The sequence below is a fragment of the Phyllobates terribilis genome, unplaced genomic scaffold (genome assembly GCF_046119375.1).
Source record: "Phyllobates terribilis strain yellow unplaced genomic scaffold, ASM4611937v1 Scaffold_5__5_contigs__length_657084704, whole genome shotgun sequence".
Classification (NCBI taxonomy): domain Eukaryota; kingdom Metazoa; phylum Chordata; class Amphibia; order Anura; family Dendrobatidae; genus Phyllobates; species Phyllobates terribilis.
Window position 1 is genome coordinate 148,978,784 of NW_027362765.1, and position 18,674 is coordinate 148,997,457.

The 18,674-nt window shown below is 43.7% G+C and overlaps 1 protein-coding gene across 2 annotated transcripts in view; it reads left to right on the plus strand.

Annotated features, from left to right (window-relative positions):
• Window positions 1–18,674, plus strand: part of KCNH6 (potassium voltage-gated channel subfamily H member 6) — a 322,142-nt gene that overhangs the window by 56,311 nt on the left and 247,157 nt on the right. For both annotated transcript variants that reach the window (XM_073683164.1, XM_073683165.1), the window contains exon 2: window positions 15,767–15,997. In XM_073683164.1, coding sequence (XP_073539265.1) covers window positions 15,767–15,997 — 231 coding nt within the window. The remainder of the gene's footprint in view (window positions 1–15,766; window positions 15,998–18,674) is intronic.

Sequence of the window (18,674 nt, forward strand, 5' to 3'; positions counted from 1 at the left end):
GGAGAGACCTGAAAATGGCTGTCCACCAACGTTCACCATCCAACCTGACGGAACTGGAGAGGATCTGCAAGGAAGAATGGCAGAGGATCCCCAAATCCAGTTGTGAAAAACTTGTTGCATCATTCCCAAGAAGACTCATGGCTGTACTAGCTCAAAAGGGTGCTTCTACTCAATACTGAGCAAAGGGTCTGAATACTTATGACCATGTGATATTTCATTTTTTCTTTTTAAATAAATTTGCAAAAATTTCTACATTTCTGATTTTTTTCAGTCAAGATGGGGTGTAGAGTGTACTTTAATGAGAAAAAAAATGAACTTTTTAGAATTTACCAAATGGCTGCAATGAAACAAAGAGTGAAAAATTTAAAGGGGTCTGAATACTTTCCGTACCCACTGTATCTCAATGACATCTTTCTATCTATTCTATCTATATATGTATTCTATCTTTTCTATTCTGACGGTTCAAGCTGTGATTTTACTTGACTCGACTGATGAAATGTCGGGTTTCCTATGAGATGTGTGTGTAAAAATTGCACAGCACACGAACCATTTTTTTCTTGCACCCATTGACTTGCATTGGTTAGTCCCGGCCATATGCGGCATGCTGCGAATTTTTCCTCACCCCAATTCCAGGTGAGGAAAAACTCACAGATGAGCACTGCCTAATTGAATAACATTGGTGCGAGTGCAATGCGAGTTTTTCTCACATTGCACTCGCCGAGTTTATACGCAGATGTGAATGTACCCTAATAGTGGATGTAGGGGAACCTCAGCAGATGACCGCGCTGTTACTAAAAAATATCTCTACACAAAGACCAACACTGATATTACTGCCATATGGTGAACATATAGTGGTAGATAACAGTGCTGCAGAACATACAAGAGATTACAGTACAGTTACAGATAGTGGCAGCTTCTGGTGGAATCATTCACTTTAATGCTGATTATGTATTTAAAGTGTTGTAGAATTAATGGCGCTTTATAAGCAAGTAAAATAAATACATTAGTTTACACAGGGTCTTGAAGCAGCAGTGGTTCTGTATAGTGCCTCCTGATGGCGCTATATTCTCCCCCTAGAAGAAATAATTTGTAATACAGTATCCAATAAAACATTAAAACCTTTTCTCTCAGGTTTAAAAAGAAAGTATTTTAAATCAGCGGCACAACTACATTGCATACATTTCTTCCCAGCAGCAGTGTCACTGAACCGCTTTTTATCTGCAGACCATTATCCATAGCCAATATTATGCTCACACATCATGTGCAGAAATCCACAATTTCCAGACAATCAGCCACAAGCCATAATAATATAGTAATAATGCCTTCCTCTTTTCCCGGGTGTCACCTGTTCTGCAGCACCATTACGATAATCCGTATGGCCTGATATAGTATATATTTGTTTTATTTAGAATTGTTCTTCGCCAAAGTACTTTTTTCCTCTAGAAACGATGTCTATTAGTCTAAAATGGAAACAAACATAATTACATCATGAAAAAAATAAATAGGTTGGGAGGACGAGCTCGGAGCAGCAATTACAGGTCTCAAGTTTCTCCATTAAGGGCTCGGTCCACTTGCGGGTATAGATTGCAGGATTTTCTTGGTGCTTTCAGGTACTAAAAGCCATTTATAGCACTAAAAAGTGCACCTACATATCATTTTTTTTAAAATGTAAGAATGCTTGTCAGACTTCAATAACTTAAACAATGTAATATCCCTAAAAGATGTACACCACTCAGTACACTTAGTGTTAGCGGTATACAGCTGAGCTATACCACTCTTTCCTTGGGTAAAAATGCCGCTCTCGGACCACTTGGGGTTGAACGTTGCATTTACTAAGAATGACCATGGAAAACATATAAAGTGCATTGTGAAAGTATTTGGCCCCCTTGAACTTTTCTACCTTTTGCCACATTTCTGGCTTCAAACATAAAAGATATAAAATTAATTTTTTTGGGGAAGAATCAACAACAAGTGGGACACAATCATGAAGTGGAACAAAATTTATTGGATATTTTAAACTTTTTTAACAAATTAAAAACTGAAAAGTGGGGCGTGCAATATTATTCGGCCCCCTTGAGTTAATACTTTGTAGCACCACCTTTTGCTGCGATTACAGCTGCAAGTCGCTTGGGGTATGTCGCTATCAGTTTTGCACATCGAGAGGCTGAAATTCTTGCCCGTTCTTCCTTGCAAAACAGCTCGAGCTCATTGAGGTTGGGTGGAGGGCGTTTGTGAACAGCAGTTTTCAGCTATTTCCACAGATTCTCGATTGGATTCAGGTCTGGACTTTGACTTGGCCATTCTAACTCCTGGATACGTTTATTTTTGAACCATTCCATTGTAGATTTTGCTTTATGTTTGGGATCATTGTCTTGTTGGAAGATAAATCTCCGTCCCAGTCTCAGGTCTTTTGCAGACTCCAACAGGTTTTCTTCCAGAATGGTCCTGTATTTGGCTCAGTCCATCTTCTCATCAATTTTAACCATCTTCCCTGTCCCTGCTGAAGAAAAGCAGGCCCAAACTATGATGCTGCCACCACCATGTTTGACAGTGGGGATGGTGTTTTGAGGGTGATGAGCTGTGTTGCTTTTACGCCAAACATATCGTTTTGCATTGTGGCCAAAATGTTCGATTTTGGTTTCATCTGACCAGAGCACCTTATTCCACATGTTTGGTGTGTCTCCCAGGTGTCTTATGGCAAACTTCAAACAAGACTTTTTATGGATATCTTTGAGAAATGGCTTTCTTCTTGCCACTCTTCCATAAAGGCCAGATTTGTGCAGTGTACGACTGATTGTTGTCCTATGGACAGACTCTCCCACCTCAGCTGTAGATCTCTGCAGTTCATCCAGAGTGATCATGGGCCTTTTGGCTGCATCTCTGATCAGTCTTCTCCTTGTTCGAGATGAAAGTTTAGAGGGACGGCCGGGTCTTGGTAGATTTTCAGTGGTCTAATACTCCTTCCATTTCAATATGATCGCTTGCACAGTGCTCCTTGAGATGTTTAAAACTTGGGAAATCTTTTTGTATCCAAATCCTGCTTTAAACTTCGCCACAACAGTATCTCGGACCTGCCTGGTGTGTTCCTTGGTCTTCATGATGCTCTCTGCATTTGAAACAGAACCCTGAGACTATCACAGAGCAGGTGCATTTATACGGAGACTTGATTACACACAGGTGGATTCTATTTATCATTACCAGTCATTTAGGACAACATTGGATCATTCAGAGATCCTCACTGAACTTCTGGAGTGAGTTTGCTGCACTGAAAGTAAAGGGGCCGAATAATATTGCACGTCCCACTTTTCAGTTTTTAATTTGTTTAAAAAGTTTAAAATATCCAATAAATTTCGTTCCACTTCACGACTGTGTCGCACTTGTTGTTGATTCTTCCCAAAGAAGAATCGGGTTGAGCAAATTGGAATGCTCGAGTGCTAGGTCGTAGTAACGAGCCCAATGTAAATCTATGGGAAACTCGAGCATTTTTCTGGCGGCCCCTCCCCCGGCGGTCTGCAGAGGGGCTAAAACTTGCCCAAAACAATGGGAACAGTGCTCAAATGACATGGGAACAGCATGGGGAAGACCCCTGGAAGCATTTCTGACTCCCAGGTCACTGCTGTCAACAACGTTGTCAGAAGTATTACACCACTTTTACGGACTCACAATAATACATACAAAAACGAAACCAAAATGGATTTTCCTGGGAAAAATGTTAAGGAACATCCTTTCCAGGGTAATAACTTGTATATAAGTCAAAATAAATAACCAAAAACAAAAATGCTCCTCCACACCTTGGGCTATGTTCACACGTAGCGTTTTTGAAGAGTTTTTGCACTTTTGCATTGGTTTCAACAGTGAAAAATGCATTCACCGGGAAATGCCATTTTAACATTTTACTACCTTATCTGGCCATGTAGTGTGTGAGATATCATCAGACACATCCTGTTTCATTTATGTAGGAGGGACTCTGAAAGTCACAAACACTATTTTTATAGGGCCATCAAGTGGCCCTTACTATTCTTAAAGGGCCAGCAGTTGGCTATGCTTTGTTGTTCCCATTATTAAAGAGTGGGTCTCCTATACTGTTATTGCGTATGGAACAGATTTTGGCTGTAGTCTGCAGTGCTAACAAGCAAATGGAGCATAAAAATGGTGTACTCTGGATTGCTTTTAAAGCAAATAACCAGGATTAGGATAAAAAAAAAATTGCCCTGGCCCCTGATACCTGGGGCTATGTCTACAAATACAGTGGGTACGGAAAGTATTCAGATCCTTTTAAATGCTTCACTCTTTGTTTCATTGCAGCCATTTGGTAAATTCTAAAAAGTTCATTTTTTTATATAGACAGGTGTGTGCCTTTCCAAATCAAGTCCTATCAGTTTAATTAAACACAGCTGGACGCCAACGAAGGAGTAGAACCATCTCAAGGAGGATCACAAGGAAATGGACAGCATGTAACTTAAATATGAGCGTCTGAGCAAAGGGTCTGAATACTTATGACCATGTGATATTTCAGTTTTTCTTTTTTAATAAATTTGCAAAAATGTCTACATTTCTGTTTTTCTGTTTTTTTCAGTCAAGATGGGGTGCAGAGTGTACTTTAATGAGAAAAAAAATGAACTTTTTAGAATTTATCAAATAGCTGCAATCAAACAAAGAGTGAAAAATTTAAAGGGGTCTGAATACTTTCCGTACTCACTGTATCTGTAAGAACAGCAGCAGCAGGAACGTGCTATGGACCCTCTTGCACTATATACACTGTAGTCAGCCACATACACTGCCTGCCTGCCTAACTCCTGCTATCACCTCCACCACAGAAAATATGCACCTGGATTAGTCCTCAGAAGGACTGTTAGTTCAGATGGATATATATATATATATATTTATGTTGTGGAATACCTATACTAACTCTAAACAAGCAAATCTCTCCCTGACTCAGCAGCAGCTCTCCCTACTCTGCCTGTTCCGGGGTAGACTGTGACAAGCATAGTGGCGCCAGATCTTATATGGACCTGATGACGCTGTGCGGCCAGCCAATCACTAATGGCCACAACCAACATGGCTACGGCATTAAAGTACGTGGCAGACAATCCCTGCATGTTCATTGGCTCTCGCCGAGCTGGAAATACTCGCCGAGCTTGTCAAGCACCGTGAGCACTCGGGCGAGTACCGAGCAGTGTCGAGCATGTTCGCTCATCAGTATTACTTTGTATTATAGATGGTATAACATCATATTGGTGCAATGATTCTCCATTTGAATATGCTACTATTCTATAGGATTTTTTTATCCACATGTGATATAGATATTTATTAATTTAAATGCTCTCCATTTCTGTCCCAATATTTGATACTTTTTGCTGCTCAGTGGAAATGTTTCCATTGGTTTTCTTTGTGTCTTGCACACATAAATGGTCATTGACCACATACCTCTTGTGTGTAGATGGTATAGAATTGAATCTGAATATATATATTTTTGCTGAATTAAATTTTAATATTCTTATCATTTTACCATTTGCACACCAGTACCCTCGGTTAGATCTATTTCTGTTTCAGCATCTCCTTTTTATCTTGTTTGTTATCTGTTGTGTATTTATTTACTTAATAAAATTTATTGAATTTACATATGGCTTTGTACTGCTAGTTCTCTTTGTAGGTACTGTTTTTCTGAGAATGTGTACTGATACAGCAGTATACATTATCCACAGTGTAACGTTGAAAAAAAACATATACTTCATTGTATACTTTTTTTTTTGTGGTTATAAAGGTGTCAATGTATAAAACTTAGAAAGGGTACTCTTATGGCCTCCAGTGGGTGAATGGGACGCTTATGGAAATGTTAAAGTGCAGGCTAGGAGCCAGGCTAGGAGCTTCTTTCTGCCAGGAACATTTACCCTGTGTATCTCTTTAGTGACCCGTGAAATTGCTCTTTAGCAGGTGAATGGGACTCCATAGAAACCCCATATCATTACTTTGTAGACAGTGCTCAGAAGACACTTACTTTGGAGTTCATCAATAATGTCTACAGTAAATGATAAAGTCTATGAGAGCAAAAGCTGGAATCAGTTTCACAGCAACTAAAATGATGAGTTCAGAAAACAGATAAACAACTCTGAAAAAAACATCTGTCCCACAGGTCTTTAAAAAAGGTGAAAAACAGGAAATTATTTTAGCATAAATGACTCAGAATTATGCTTTTTCTCCAGACTATTGTTGAGAATGTGGATCTACCCTTAGCAAATTACGCTTACATGATACTATGGAGACACTGGCACCTTTAATGGACCGTTCAGCTAACATGAACTTTATCTCTGTGACCATCAAACCTAAATATGAAAGGAGTAATAAACCTGCTCCTTGTCAAACAAAGGTATCTTCAAAGATTCATATCCTGGGGTAAATACGAAATCCAATTTAATCAATGAAAGTAAATTTGGGATTTCTTTTTCATTATTGTTTTATTTTTACTGTCATATTTATAAGGTTTACTGTATATAACAATGAGGTGATACAGTGCCACACCAGATCTCCGACAAAACCGCCACCCAGGGCCAAATGCAATTTACAAACTGATGTTTATATTGCAGGTCCCCCTATTTCTTTGAATACCATCATCTTATAAACAAAAAATTAGTAACATGGTACAGGCATTCATTTTCATATTGAATGTTGGTAAAAAAACTTCTCCAAGGTGTCAGATTCTTGCTTTCTTCAGTTGTGTAAATGAGTCACAACTCTGTAGGACAGTATAGTATGGATATTAGAGTTAACCAAAAAGTTTTGCAGGACCTTGGTCTAGCGACTATGTCAGTGGTCCATGGCTGCCGGACGAGAGTCCTGTAAACTTCCTACTACCTACTGGCATCCCTGGCACCTCCTCTGATTAGTAGGCTAAGGCTTGGCTCGACGTCATATGTGCATTGTGATGCAATATAAGTGACGCGCCCCTGGGCCTGTGTCGCGCTGCGTTGCGCACGCGGGAGCTTACCCGGAGCCGGATCTCTTGAGGGTTGTAGTCTCGTGGCGGTGATCCGGTCCGTGCCCAGGGAGTCAGACTAAGTGGCGCTGTATCAGCGGTAGATGATGGACGACTACGCCACCCGTTGAATGCAGCTATGGAGCTGCCGCTGCAGGGCAGACCGCTGAGGCCGGTGGAAGGATGGTGCAGCGTGGATGGTATAACCCCCAACGGGAGGGGTATGGCCTCAGGGCAGCCGACGTGGATGATGGGGGTAGCAGGAACCACTCAGAGACGATGCAGTGTAGTTCAGGGTCTTTACTGGTGGCAAAGATAGACCCTCCCGGAGTACTGGCTAGCGGTTGGGGCCTGGTCAGTCCTTGAGCAGATGGGATCTCCCCTGGCCAGGCGGAGTTGTAGGCCTCCCAAACTAACGATACTCTTCTGGCTACCTTGCTAGAAGCGAGTATAAGTAGCCCACGTCCCTGAGTGTACCGTGTGGTGCTCACCCGTATGGCCGGTGACTCGGGGCCTTCTAGTAGCTTCCGCTCCACGACGGCGGTGCTGGTCCCATGCGTGTGACCGTGCCTTCGGGTTTCTTGGCCAGAGGACCTGAAATCCCCTGCCTGACGGATTCTGCTGCTGGGTAGGAGTTAGTCCCCACAGCCTCAGACTCCGGGTCCGGTAAGAAATCTTCTCAGTCAGGGCGAGCTCTGCAGCTGCCAGCCCCTGACTCCTTGTAGCACTGCTCCACAGAGCTCCTGTTGTTTCTTCCTATGCTGCTTCTCTTCTCTACTTCTGGCATGGCCCAGGAGCTGGGCCCAGCCGGAGCCACAGCTCCCTGTCAGCCCTCCTGGCTGAACTCTCCCTCTGAACCCTCTAACCCTGCCTCAGCCCCAGGTTTATACAGGGGAAGTTCTTCCCCTCCCAGGACTGGGCAGGAGGTGTGGCATGCATAGGATTCCTGACCAAGAGACCTCCCACCTGCTCTCAGACATAACATTGCTGTTACTGTGGAAACCAGACCCCTGGGGTGCCACATTCCCCCCTAGTGAAATTTAGTACTCCGGGACTAAACATATTTTTAAACATAACAAGGTATAAACAATAATAGTACAATAAGAAAAACATATAAAGATGGTCACGGCGTGTCCGCAACCGGGTGCAGTTTTTGAAGAAAAGCAAGGTGTCCATTTCACCAAAACAGGGAGACGTAACCAGGTAGGGGTCTGTCCTGCCCCGAGTCCTTAACAGTCTTTAGTCCGTCCTTGGGTTACGCTCCAACCATGTACAAAGGATTCCCGGTAAATCCACCAAAGACTCCCATAAATTACTAGAAACACATAATTATTTACAGGATATGGCCGCTCTCAGTCCTCGGCCAGTGGGGATAAGGAATGGCTGCTCACAGTCCTCAGCCTGGTTTAAGATAGGGGCACATGGGGAACAATTCACTAATCCCAACGGGGACCATATTTTAATTAGCAGCAGTCCTTGTACCCTTACGGGTAACTATTTACAGCTCTTTATTCACGCTACTTCCCTTCAGTAGCTATGTCCTCTTTGTGCTCCCTCCTGAGGGTAGTCCTCAGACCCGTCCGGGTCCTCTTGGCTTTCCTCGTATTGGTAGTACTGCAGCTCCTCCTCAGTTAGCTGGGTTAGTATCTCTGCGACAGTCCTCCTCCCAGGTGGCCAGGACTTTACCTCCCTTTGGGCTGCCCCGGTTAATTGGGCCACCAGGATGCTCACTTTTTGCTCCTCTGTGAGGGGGTACACCTGGAAGAGGCTATCCAGCTTTTCTCTAAAGTCATGCAGGGTATGTGACTCCCCTGAGTACTGGGGTAGCCAGGCTGCCCCCGGGATATAGGGCATGGTGAAAGGCATGACCGCAACAGCGGTGGCGCTGGCGGGGGTTGAAGCGGTGAAGCTCTCCTCCGTATCCGACATCCTTCTCCCCCCTAGTGGACAGTGGCCTACCTTGCGATGATCCTCTTCCGTAGGCCGCGGCTCCGCAGTGGATCGTCAGGGTTGAGGACCTTCCGTCGCGCTCCTGTGACGTCGGCGTCTGCTGGGCTCCTTCCAGGACCTTACGCAACGTCCGGACGTGAGGCGGGGCTTCAGTTCTCGCGCGCTTTCGGAGTCCACGCCCCTCTTCTTCCCGCGCGGCGTCCTCAAGATGGCGTCCAATGGCGGGAAAACTCCACGTATGGCGGGAAGAAGGCTGAAGATGGCGCCGGATGGCGGGAAAACTCCACCGATGGCGGGAAGGAAGCGGAAGATGGCGCCGGATGGCGGGAATCTTCACCACAGGTAAGTTTGAACAGTCTTTTTCAGGCACGCAGTACCCGGTGGTTGCGGGCACGATATCCTGCCGACTACGCCAAAAGTTGACGCGCCCCTGGGCCTGTGTCGCGCTGCGTTGCGCACGCGGGAGCTTACCCGGAGCCGGATCTCTTGAGGGTTGTAGTCTCGTGGCGGTGATCCGGTCCGTGCCCAGGGAGTCAGACTAAGTGGCGCTGTATCAGCGGTAGATGATGGACGACTACGCCACCCGTTGAATGCAGCTATGGAGCTGCCGCTGCAGGGCAGACCGCTGAGGCCGGTGGAAGGATGGTGCAGCGTGGATGGTATAACCCCCAACGGGAGGGGTATGGCCTCAGGGCAGCCGACATGGATGATGGGGGTAGCAGGAACCACTCAGAGACGATGCGGTGTAGTTCAGGGTCTTTACTGGTGGCAAAGATAGACCCTCCCGGAGTACTGGCTAGCGGTTGGGGCCTGGTCAGTCCTTGAGCAGATGGGATCTCCCCTGGCCAGGCGGAGTTGTAGGCCTCCCAAACTAACGATACTCTTCTGGCTACCTTGCTAGAAGCGAGTATAAGTAGCCCACGTCCCTGAGTGTACCGTGTGGTGCTCACCCGTATGGCCGGTGACTCGGGGCCTTCTAGTAGCTTCCGCTCCACGACGGCGGTGCTGGTCCCATGCGTGTGACCGTGCCTTCGGGTTTCTTGGCCAGAGGACCTGAAATCCCCTGCCTGACGGATTCTGCTGCTGGGTAGGAGTTAGTCCCCACAGCCTCGGACTCCGGGTCCGGTAAGAAATCTTCTCAGTCAGGGCGAGCTCTGCAGCTGCCAGCCCCTGACTCCTTGTAGCACTGCTCCCACAGAGCTCCTGTTGTTTCTTCCTATGCTGCTTCTCTTCTCTATTTCTGGCATGGCCCAGGAGCTGGGCCCAGCCGGAGCCACAGCTCCCTGTCAGCCCTCCTGGCTGAACTCTCCCTCTGAACCCTCTAACCCTGCCTCAGCCCCAGGTTTATACAGGGGAAGTTCTTCCCCTCCCAGGACTGGGCAGGAGGTGTGGCATGCATAGGATTCCTGACCAAGAGACCTCCCACCTGCTCTCAGACATAACATTGCTGTTACTGTGGAAACCAGACCCCTGGGGTGCCACATTAGGACATCACGGTACCTACTAATTAAAAAAGGCACAAAAGGTAAAAAAAGTGCTTGTAGTGTATGGTCCTGCCGTCTTTATAATAAATAGGGGTATTCAAGTAATGCTGTGGGAACCGGTCATCAGCCAGAATTTGTATAAGTACAGATACAAAGTATTATTGAGTACATGATACCTTCCTGGTCTCATTTTCATCTACATCCCATCCTCAAACTAATAGGCAAATGGAGAGAACCAACCAGTGTCTTGAGCCCTATCTAAGATGTTTTTGCTCCCTTACTCAGCATGATTCAGGATCATACTTAGCCTTGGCAGGGTTTGCCCTAAACAATAGACACCACGAGGGTTTGGGGATGTCTCCCTTCTTTTGTAATCTAGGATTCCATCCTAAGTCCCCTTGTTTTGAGGGAGGGGATGATGTCCTTCCAGCTGTCTCTGTTACTATCCACCGCCTCCGGAAGGTTTGGGGGGAAGCCCATATCCATCTCAAGAAAGCAGAGGAGAGCATGAAGAGGCAGACCGATAAGCATCGTCAGCAAGATTGCAAACTCAGAGTGGGGGACAGAGTTTGGGTGTCTACTAAGAATCTCAAGATTAAGGTACCTTCTCCTAAGCTTGCACCCAGGTTTATAGGACCATTTCCCATTATCAAGGTTGTCAATAAAGTGTTTTTTTGGATAGGTATGCCTTCCTCTGTGCGGGTTCCCAATGTTTTTCACAAGACATTATTAAAAAAGGTGGTTACTCCGCTTGTGACCCAGGGTCATCCTCCTCCTATTCTGGTTGATGATACTAAAGAATTTGAGATAGAAGGTATTGTGGACACTCATACAGTTCGGATTTCCATTCAGTATTTGATTCATTGGAAGGGGTACGGTTCTGAGGAGAGGTCCTGGGTCTCGAGAGGTAATATACATGCCAATTGTCTCATTGCCGAGTTCCATGAAAGGTTTCTGGACAAGGTGGGTGGTGAGAACCCGGAGGTCTCTCCTAGGGAGAGGGGTACTGTTACGAATCATGGTTCTGTGCTCCCACCTGAGAATGGAGCAGGTCCAGTGCTATGCTACTTGCAAGCGCCGCCATTGTCCTGACCCTGGAGGTGGATCTACTGCGCGTGCAGGGAAACGGTCCCAATCTTGTGGAGCACTGCGTTCTTGTGTAGTGGGATGTGTGAGGACACAGGATGCTGATATGTCTGGTACTGAGCAGTGGGGGGATTTTGTCCAGTCTGCTGTTGAAGCCAGCAGGGAGTGGCTGTCTGGGGATGATTGGGAGGTAATCAACACCTGATCATTAAATGGGCTATTTAACCTTGCTTCCTGCTCAGTCCTTTGCTGTTTATTGCAGTTTGCAGTTCCCTATGTGCTTGGTGGTGAGTGGTGCTAGCATTAGGTTTTGCTATATTTTCAGGGATTTTCTCATTTTCTCTTCTGGTTTCACTTCCTGGGGTTCTTGCAGAGGTACTCACCTGGTCCTCAACTAGGCACCAGTTACGTCACCATATGCCAGCTGTCTGGTGACAGTGGGCCTGAGAAGGGCTCTGCGAAAGTCCTCCTTCCATTTACTGGGAGCTGGGTGAAGAGTATTCACAGCCCTCAAGGGCTCGCCTAGCTGGGCAGCTTGTGCCAAGTGCATCTGTGGCTGCGCCTTTGCTGGTTTGGTGCCAGTCTTGCTGGGTCCCTTTGCGAAGCGCATAACACGGGGTCACACGAACGATGATTTTCTCAAGCAAGAGAATCGGATCGAGTCTGTAAATGACACTCGGCTCCAATTCTGCCAGAGTTTGAGCCGAATGTCAGTTTACAGTGATTGGATTTTCTCGGATTTTGGTTTTGGTAACAGAAAGCATCCTGGTCAGTGGAAAAAAATATTTTATATGCAGCATTAAAGGGTTTATCCAGGGCTATTTTTTTCTTACTATGGGCCTAAAAACTAACAGGCTTGTAGTTGCTACCTACCTACTTGTTGTGCCCGACGCAGCTCTTTGCCAATGTAAGGGGGTGGGGAGGCGAAGGTGCGGTTCATCCAAGTTCTACGACACTTGCGACCAAATGTCGCCTTCTGCTGAGCAAGCAAAGTAAGGTGGAACCTGAAGATGGAAGAAGCGTTTCTTAGGGTATGTAGTTGAAGGGAGGACTGGGTCAGGTGGTAGCTGTGGCGCAGTTACCAAATATAAAAAGGCAGAGTGGCAAGGCGGGAGAGCAGTTGGTGCCAATCAATGAGAGAGTGAGGATGTGTGAGCAGTGGAACTCAGAGGCAGAGCGTCTGACACTAGCTGGACATTGTAGCACCGAAGTCCAGACCACGCCGGTCAAGACCCAGAGCCCAAACTACGCTGGTCGACACCCAGAGCCCAGACTACTCTGGTCAAGACCCGATGTCCAGCCGCCACATGTCAAGCACCGAAGGTCAAACTTGGGCCACCAAGTGGGGCCGGGCGTGTGTCGTGGTGACTAGGAGGAGCGACAGAACTGGGTAGTTACTTCCAGCGTAGACGCACCGTACCGGGTGTGGGATGGTGCCACACAGCAGAACGGCCCAGGGCTAGCCAGTGTGAAGAGTATTTATAAATTATTCCGTGACTGGCTACTGGAGACTTGTGGCCTAGCAGGAAATACCGGTGACCCCCGTTAATGCCAGTATAGCTACTGAAACTAATTGAAAGACTTGTCGCAGTGAAGGCCCTCTCGTTGTGAGCACAGCCCGAGCAAGCTAGAAAACAGAAGGACATTAAAGAGCCATAAACACCGATAGATAGATAGAAAAGTGAATAGAATATTGAAACTGTTAAATTGCTGTTATTTCCATTACTGCTTATATTGTGTAACTTGTTATCCTTGTACTCAAATAACAGACTGTTTCCAAAATTAACCCTTTCACTTTCATGTTACAAAAATAAATAAAAACTGGTTACTTACGCATCATCTACATCTGCGTGTTGCATCTTAGTAACCTGTTCACACCAGCACAGAGTGGTCACAGACTGCCCCTTCCAACGATTCAGCGGCTTCCACTGATGTCACATCGACAGAGCGGTGGCTTCTCTTCTCTGTTGACGGGGCGTGACTGCCGATGTCATGCTGTTTGACAGTCGGCTCCCCACTGCCTAACTGCAGAGAGTCAGCTGTCAAACAGTAAGACGTTGGCAGTCACGTCCTGTTGACAGAGAGGAAGAGGAAGAGCTGCTTTCTTGACCTTGAACAGCTGAATTGTGGTCAATGAACATGCAAGTAGTTAGCAACCTGCCTGTTAGTTTTTACGCCCATAGGAAAGAAAAAAATAGTTCTGAATAAACCCTTTAAATACTAGAGAAATTAGACGAATTTATTCCAGTGAAATTGAATTCTACTTGAATTTAAGAAAAGTCCATGTTCGCCAAAATACTACATTTTTGCAATTTTCACCATGTCAATTCAGCAAAATGATGAATGAATGAGGCAGCCATGCTAAACTGTAAAAGGGGCAAATAGTTTAAAAACAACACCTTACTTTCTCACATCTCACCTCTCCGCCGCCCCAATACTCATTTTCTGCTGTCTGGTTATCAGGGACTCTTTTATGCCACCCTTGTGTGCTGTATGTCTTTACTCTAAAATGGGTATTACAGCCGTGACCATGCCTTGGAGTTCACTGAGCACCGAAAGTTGCAGCGCACGTTGTGATGAAGTTACACCACTTAGGGACGTCCGACACTTTGTTTTGACCCAAAGTCCTATTTTGGAGTGAGCACACTGAAGGTGCAGCCGAAAGAAGAGGCTCTTAGGACTGCACAGTGGGTAGTGAGCACCGAGGCGGCTGCATAGGTGACCGGTCAGGTGAATATTAGTCTTTTTGGAATTTTTTACGTCTTATATTTATTATGCTGTAAGGTCTGGAGAGCCCTTAGAGCATAATAAGCGAAATACAATTTGTGGAGAATAACTTCAAATCCACGCGATTTAGCGTATTTGAATTTTGTCATCTCTGTTAAATACTGTGTCCATTTTTTTTTTTACCAAATCAATAGATTTACAATAAAATGAAGAAAACATTTTTCGTTACGCTCTCCTATGCAGAGCTCTGTGTCTCCATGGTTACAGACTACAAATAAAACTGTGTAGTCTGATCTTGTACTCCTACTTGATAAGTTAGCATGCAGTAGGAAGTCGAGTGGAGTATGATGGCAGGATCAGACTGTACACAGAATTTGCTTTTAATAACCATAGAGACACATAGTTCTTTATAGAAAACAGTAGCCGATAACCAAGCTTTCATCACAATCATCAAACTGGACCTAAAAGGTATCTGTCTTGGAAAGTGAGAAGCAGTTGGCAAAAGAGAACACTTTTGTATTATGTAATATTCATTTATCACTATTTGCTAAAACACCATCCTTATTCATGATGTCATGTCTTAATTAGCATGCTGTGTTTGCTTAATTACCACTCTGTGCCATTGACATTTATTAATTATTTAACCTATAAAGACATAAGTATTATTTTACATCTTAAAGCACCCTTTATTGTCTTATCTGAAGTGGAAAAATCCCTGATTAAACCTATTTATAATGTATGCCAATGACAGATCAGCAAAGTTTATTTGACTCATAAATAATAATATATGTATTCTACTTATATTGGGGACGAAATGCTAAGAACCCCAAAAATGGACTAAAAGTATAAGAAAACTCCACAAAAAAACTCTGTTCATTTAATATTTCCCTATTGACATCTTGGTGTAGTGTTTTTTTTCCACAAAAATCGCTACAAAAAGTACTAAGTAGAAAGCAGCAAAAAACAGCAATTTTGCTGAAATCACCCCTAAAATAGCATGCATATAAAATATAGCTGCATGTCATTAAATATAACCTTAAATAAAGAACTTTATCCAGCAAAATTGTGGGTATAAACATAGTATAGTGACACATAGGGGGAAATTTATCAAGCAATTTGCACCACTTTAGTGGAAGAAAAAAAAAGTTGTAAATTGTGGTGTAATCCATATTGGAGCAAAAATGGGGGAATTTTCTTGACACAAATTAAAAAAAAGTGGTAATAAAAGGGTTTACCAGGATGGGGTGTGGTCAACAACTTTATTATCACTAAGGTCAGAAAATAGAACAAATTTACAGACGTAAATGTCATTTTCTATCTCTAGGACAGTCCAAAATACATCAAATTTATTAAAAGGCATGTATTCTTTAGTGTATTTCATTGCAAATTTTTTTAAGGAATGGCTTGACTTAAAAATGGCCACTATAGGTCCCCTGAGTTTTATGGTGCCTATGTAAGAAATTCTGCAATAACATGACAGTATGTGTCTTGTATTTAATCAGATAATCCAGTATTAATAAAAAGTGTATTTTTTTTTTCTCTGCAGGTCGTAAATTCCTGATAGCCAATGCCCAGATGGACAACTGTGCTATAATCTATTGCAATGATGGTTTTTGCGACATGTTTGGCTACTCCAGGGTGGAGGTCATGCAGAGACCTTGTACTTGTGACTTTCTAACGGGTCCAGAAACAACCCACAACAGCATCACACAACTCACTCAGGCCCTACTTGGATCTGAAGAGCGAAAGTTGGAAATCTTATACTACAGGAAGGAAGGTAAGAAAACCATGTACCTAAGACACTGGATACAGCAAACCCTCATCTTTAAAGTCTTAGAAATAATCAGAAGTCAATCCATTTAAGTAGGACAACCTAAAGGGCTGACATATCACTTCTCTGCTGAATGGTTCCTCAGACCGTCATTCTTTCCCGCTGCGGTCAGGATTGGATGGAGAGACAAGGTCGCGCTTACTCTCTGTTGCCATTTCACTGTCTATGGAAACGACAAAGATAGACTAGCAATGTATTCAGCTTACTCCTTCAGTCCCATAGACTTGTGTAAATTGGGTAAAAATAATTGAAATAACCAAGTGTCTTGCACAGACTTAGCAAGGGCTTAGCTGAAGCGATTCGGATTCAGCAATTGAGTGAGTCCACTTCCAAGGTGTTACTGAATTCCCAAAACAGGTTATATTTCCTTCTATCGCATCTCTCCTGGAAGTAAAATTATTCAGCTTAGCCTTCTTATCATCCTAAAACAAATATAGAGAGCATAAGCCAAAAAACCCAACCATAGTGAAGTACTGAGATACTGAGCTTCCTTTCGCAAGTTATTTAATTGTACTACTTACAAAAGATCTATAAAACACAGCATATAAAACATCATGTAAAGTCAGACTCCGGTTTCACCACTGTGGCTTCATCTGGGGCTAGTTTTGAACTCCACTTCATATTTATACTAATCATCCAAACACATGTATACAAAGGTTTTTTCTGTATAAAATAATTCACTAAATGACATCTATCTTTATTCTGTCTGAACACAAATATCCGATGATGTAGTAAAAATATATCAATGAATAATTTAAATCTAAAAAATACAAATATAGTTTTGTGAAATTTGGCTCATGTGAAACCAAATCTTATGGACGAAAAAATGTTTGTTTGTTTTTTATTGGGTTAAGATTCAATTGGGTGATAGTGTATATGACTGACTCTGCCAATCATTTCAATCCAGACTGGAGTGAGGAAAACAAGTGAGGGGCTTAGGAACCCAATGTAGTGATCAGCAGCAGTCCAGGCTATGGTTATAAGTAATCTGCCTTCTAATGAGAATCTTGTGACAAAATCCCACTTTTATATACTCCATCTCTTAAAGTGATCTGTTACAAGATTTCACAACATTAACGAGAACCTGTTATTAGGGTTATACATATTAAACTAAAGCCATTGCCATAATGGCGCTGGTATACTGATTTAATGCATACTTTCAGTGAAGAAGTTAATAGCCTGTTTTTTATAAAATCATTATTAGAAGTTTTGGTCTCCGTGCATCTGGGCCGGACTGTGGGTAGGGTATTCAGCTTTTGGGCCCTCTGCTGTCTATCTTCCTCATTTAAATTCTGCGCCAGTGCCGTTCTAGCAGTGGGCAGCGCTTGCGCACATTGATCTCTCGATGGGCTTTAATAAAATGGCATCGGTAACGGCTCATGTGCAGATTGATCTTCTGGCAGTCTTTGGGAAAATGGCACCGGTGGCGGATAATGCGCAGATTGAGATCTCGGCTCGTCATTGAGCCAAGATCTTAGTCTGCGCATGCGCAGCCACCAACACAGAATTTATATAAGGAAGAAGATAGACAGCAGAGGGGCCATGGCAGAGCCAAAGACCCTGCCCACCGTCTCACCTCACAGGCACGCCCTAATGCACAAAGACCAAAACTTGTAATGATGATTTTATAAAAACTAGGCTATGGATTTCTTCACTGAAAGTATGTATTAAATCAGTATACCAGCGCCATTATGGCAATGCCTTTAGTTTAATATGTATAACCCTGATGACAGGTTCTCTTTAACTGCAAACGTCAAATAGATCTGTCAGTCCAGTTGAGGCTAGTGGATTTTCAAAGAAAGTACATGTCAGAATGGCTGTGAGAAGACCATTTTATGAGCCCAGCTATAGAATGACATAGCTGATAAGCCTAAAATAATTCAGTCTCTACCCATCCACCTTGCTTGACTGACAGCTTCACCTTGTGCTGAGCAGTGTGACATCAACAGCAGCAGGGAGGAGGGACACTGAGGAGGGAGTCCTCAATCAGGCTAAGCGATTGAGTGTAAACCTTCATAAAGGATTATTCAGCCAGTCTGATGTGGATTTTCATGGTAAGTACAGGAGCTTCATCAGTTCTAAGAGTTCTATAGCAATGTATGTAGTTTATATTGTGAAATCTCATGATGGATCACCTTTAATAATAATCAAAAATTAAGTGTATACAATAGTACAGATCTTTGGAGAAAGCATTGTCTCTTGGAAAACATTCTGCAAACTGAAGCTGTTATACGGTACTGCTTTGAGTTCCTTTATCACATTAGAAATGTTTGTAATATATGGATAATATGTAATTGCATATATGTTTTATACACATACAGTATATTTGTTTGACTTGGATACCATTTCTACATACCTTTTGTCCTAGTATTTTGCAACCATGAGTAAGTTTAGGTACAATATATTGGCCTTTACGGTACAGCTCACACAGGACGGTATCTTCTGTAGGGCAGAGATTCCTGACAGGCTTTGAATCCAATGACCTATTTCATGTCCTGTTAGTATGTGCTCAGGCCTTTCCATAAAAGCCATTTTAATCAGTGACTAGTACATTAAGTGGTCCTTCTAACCCGTACCACTGGGACTCTCACAACGACGACAATCCGCTCTTGCTGGCCTCATC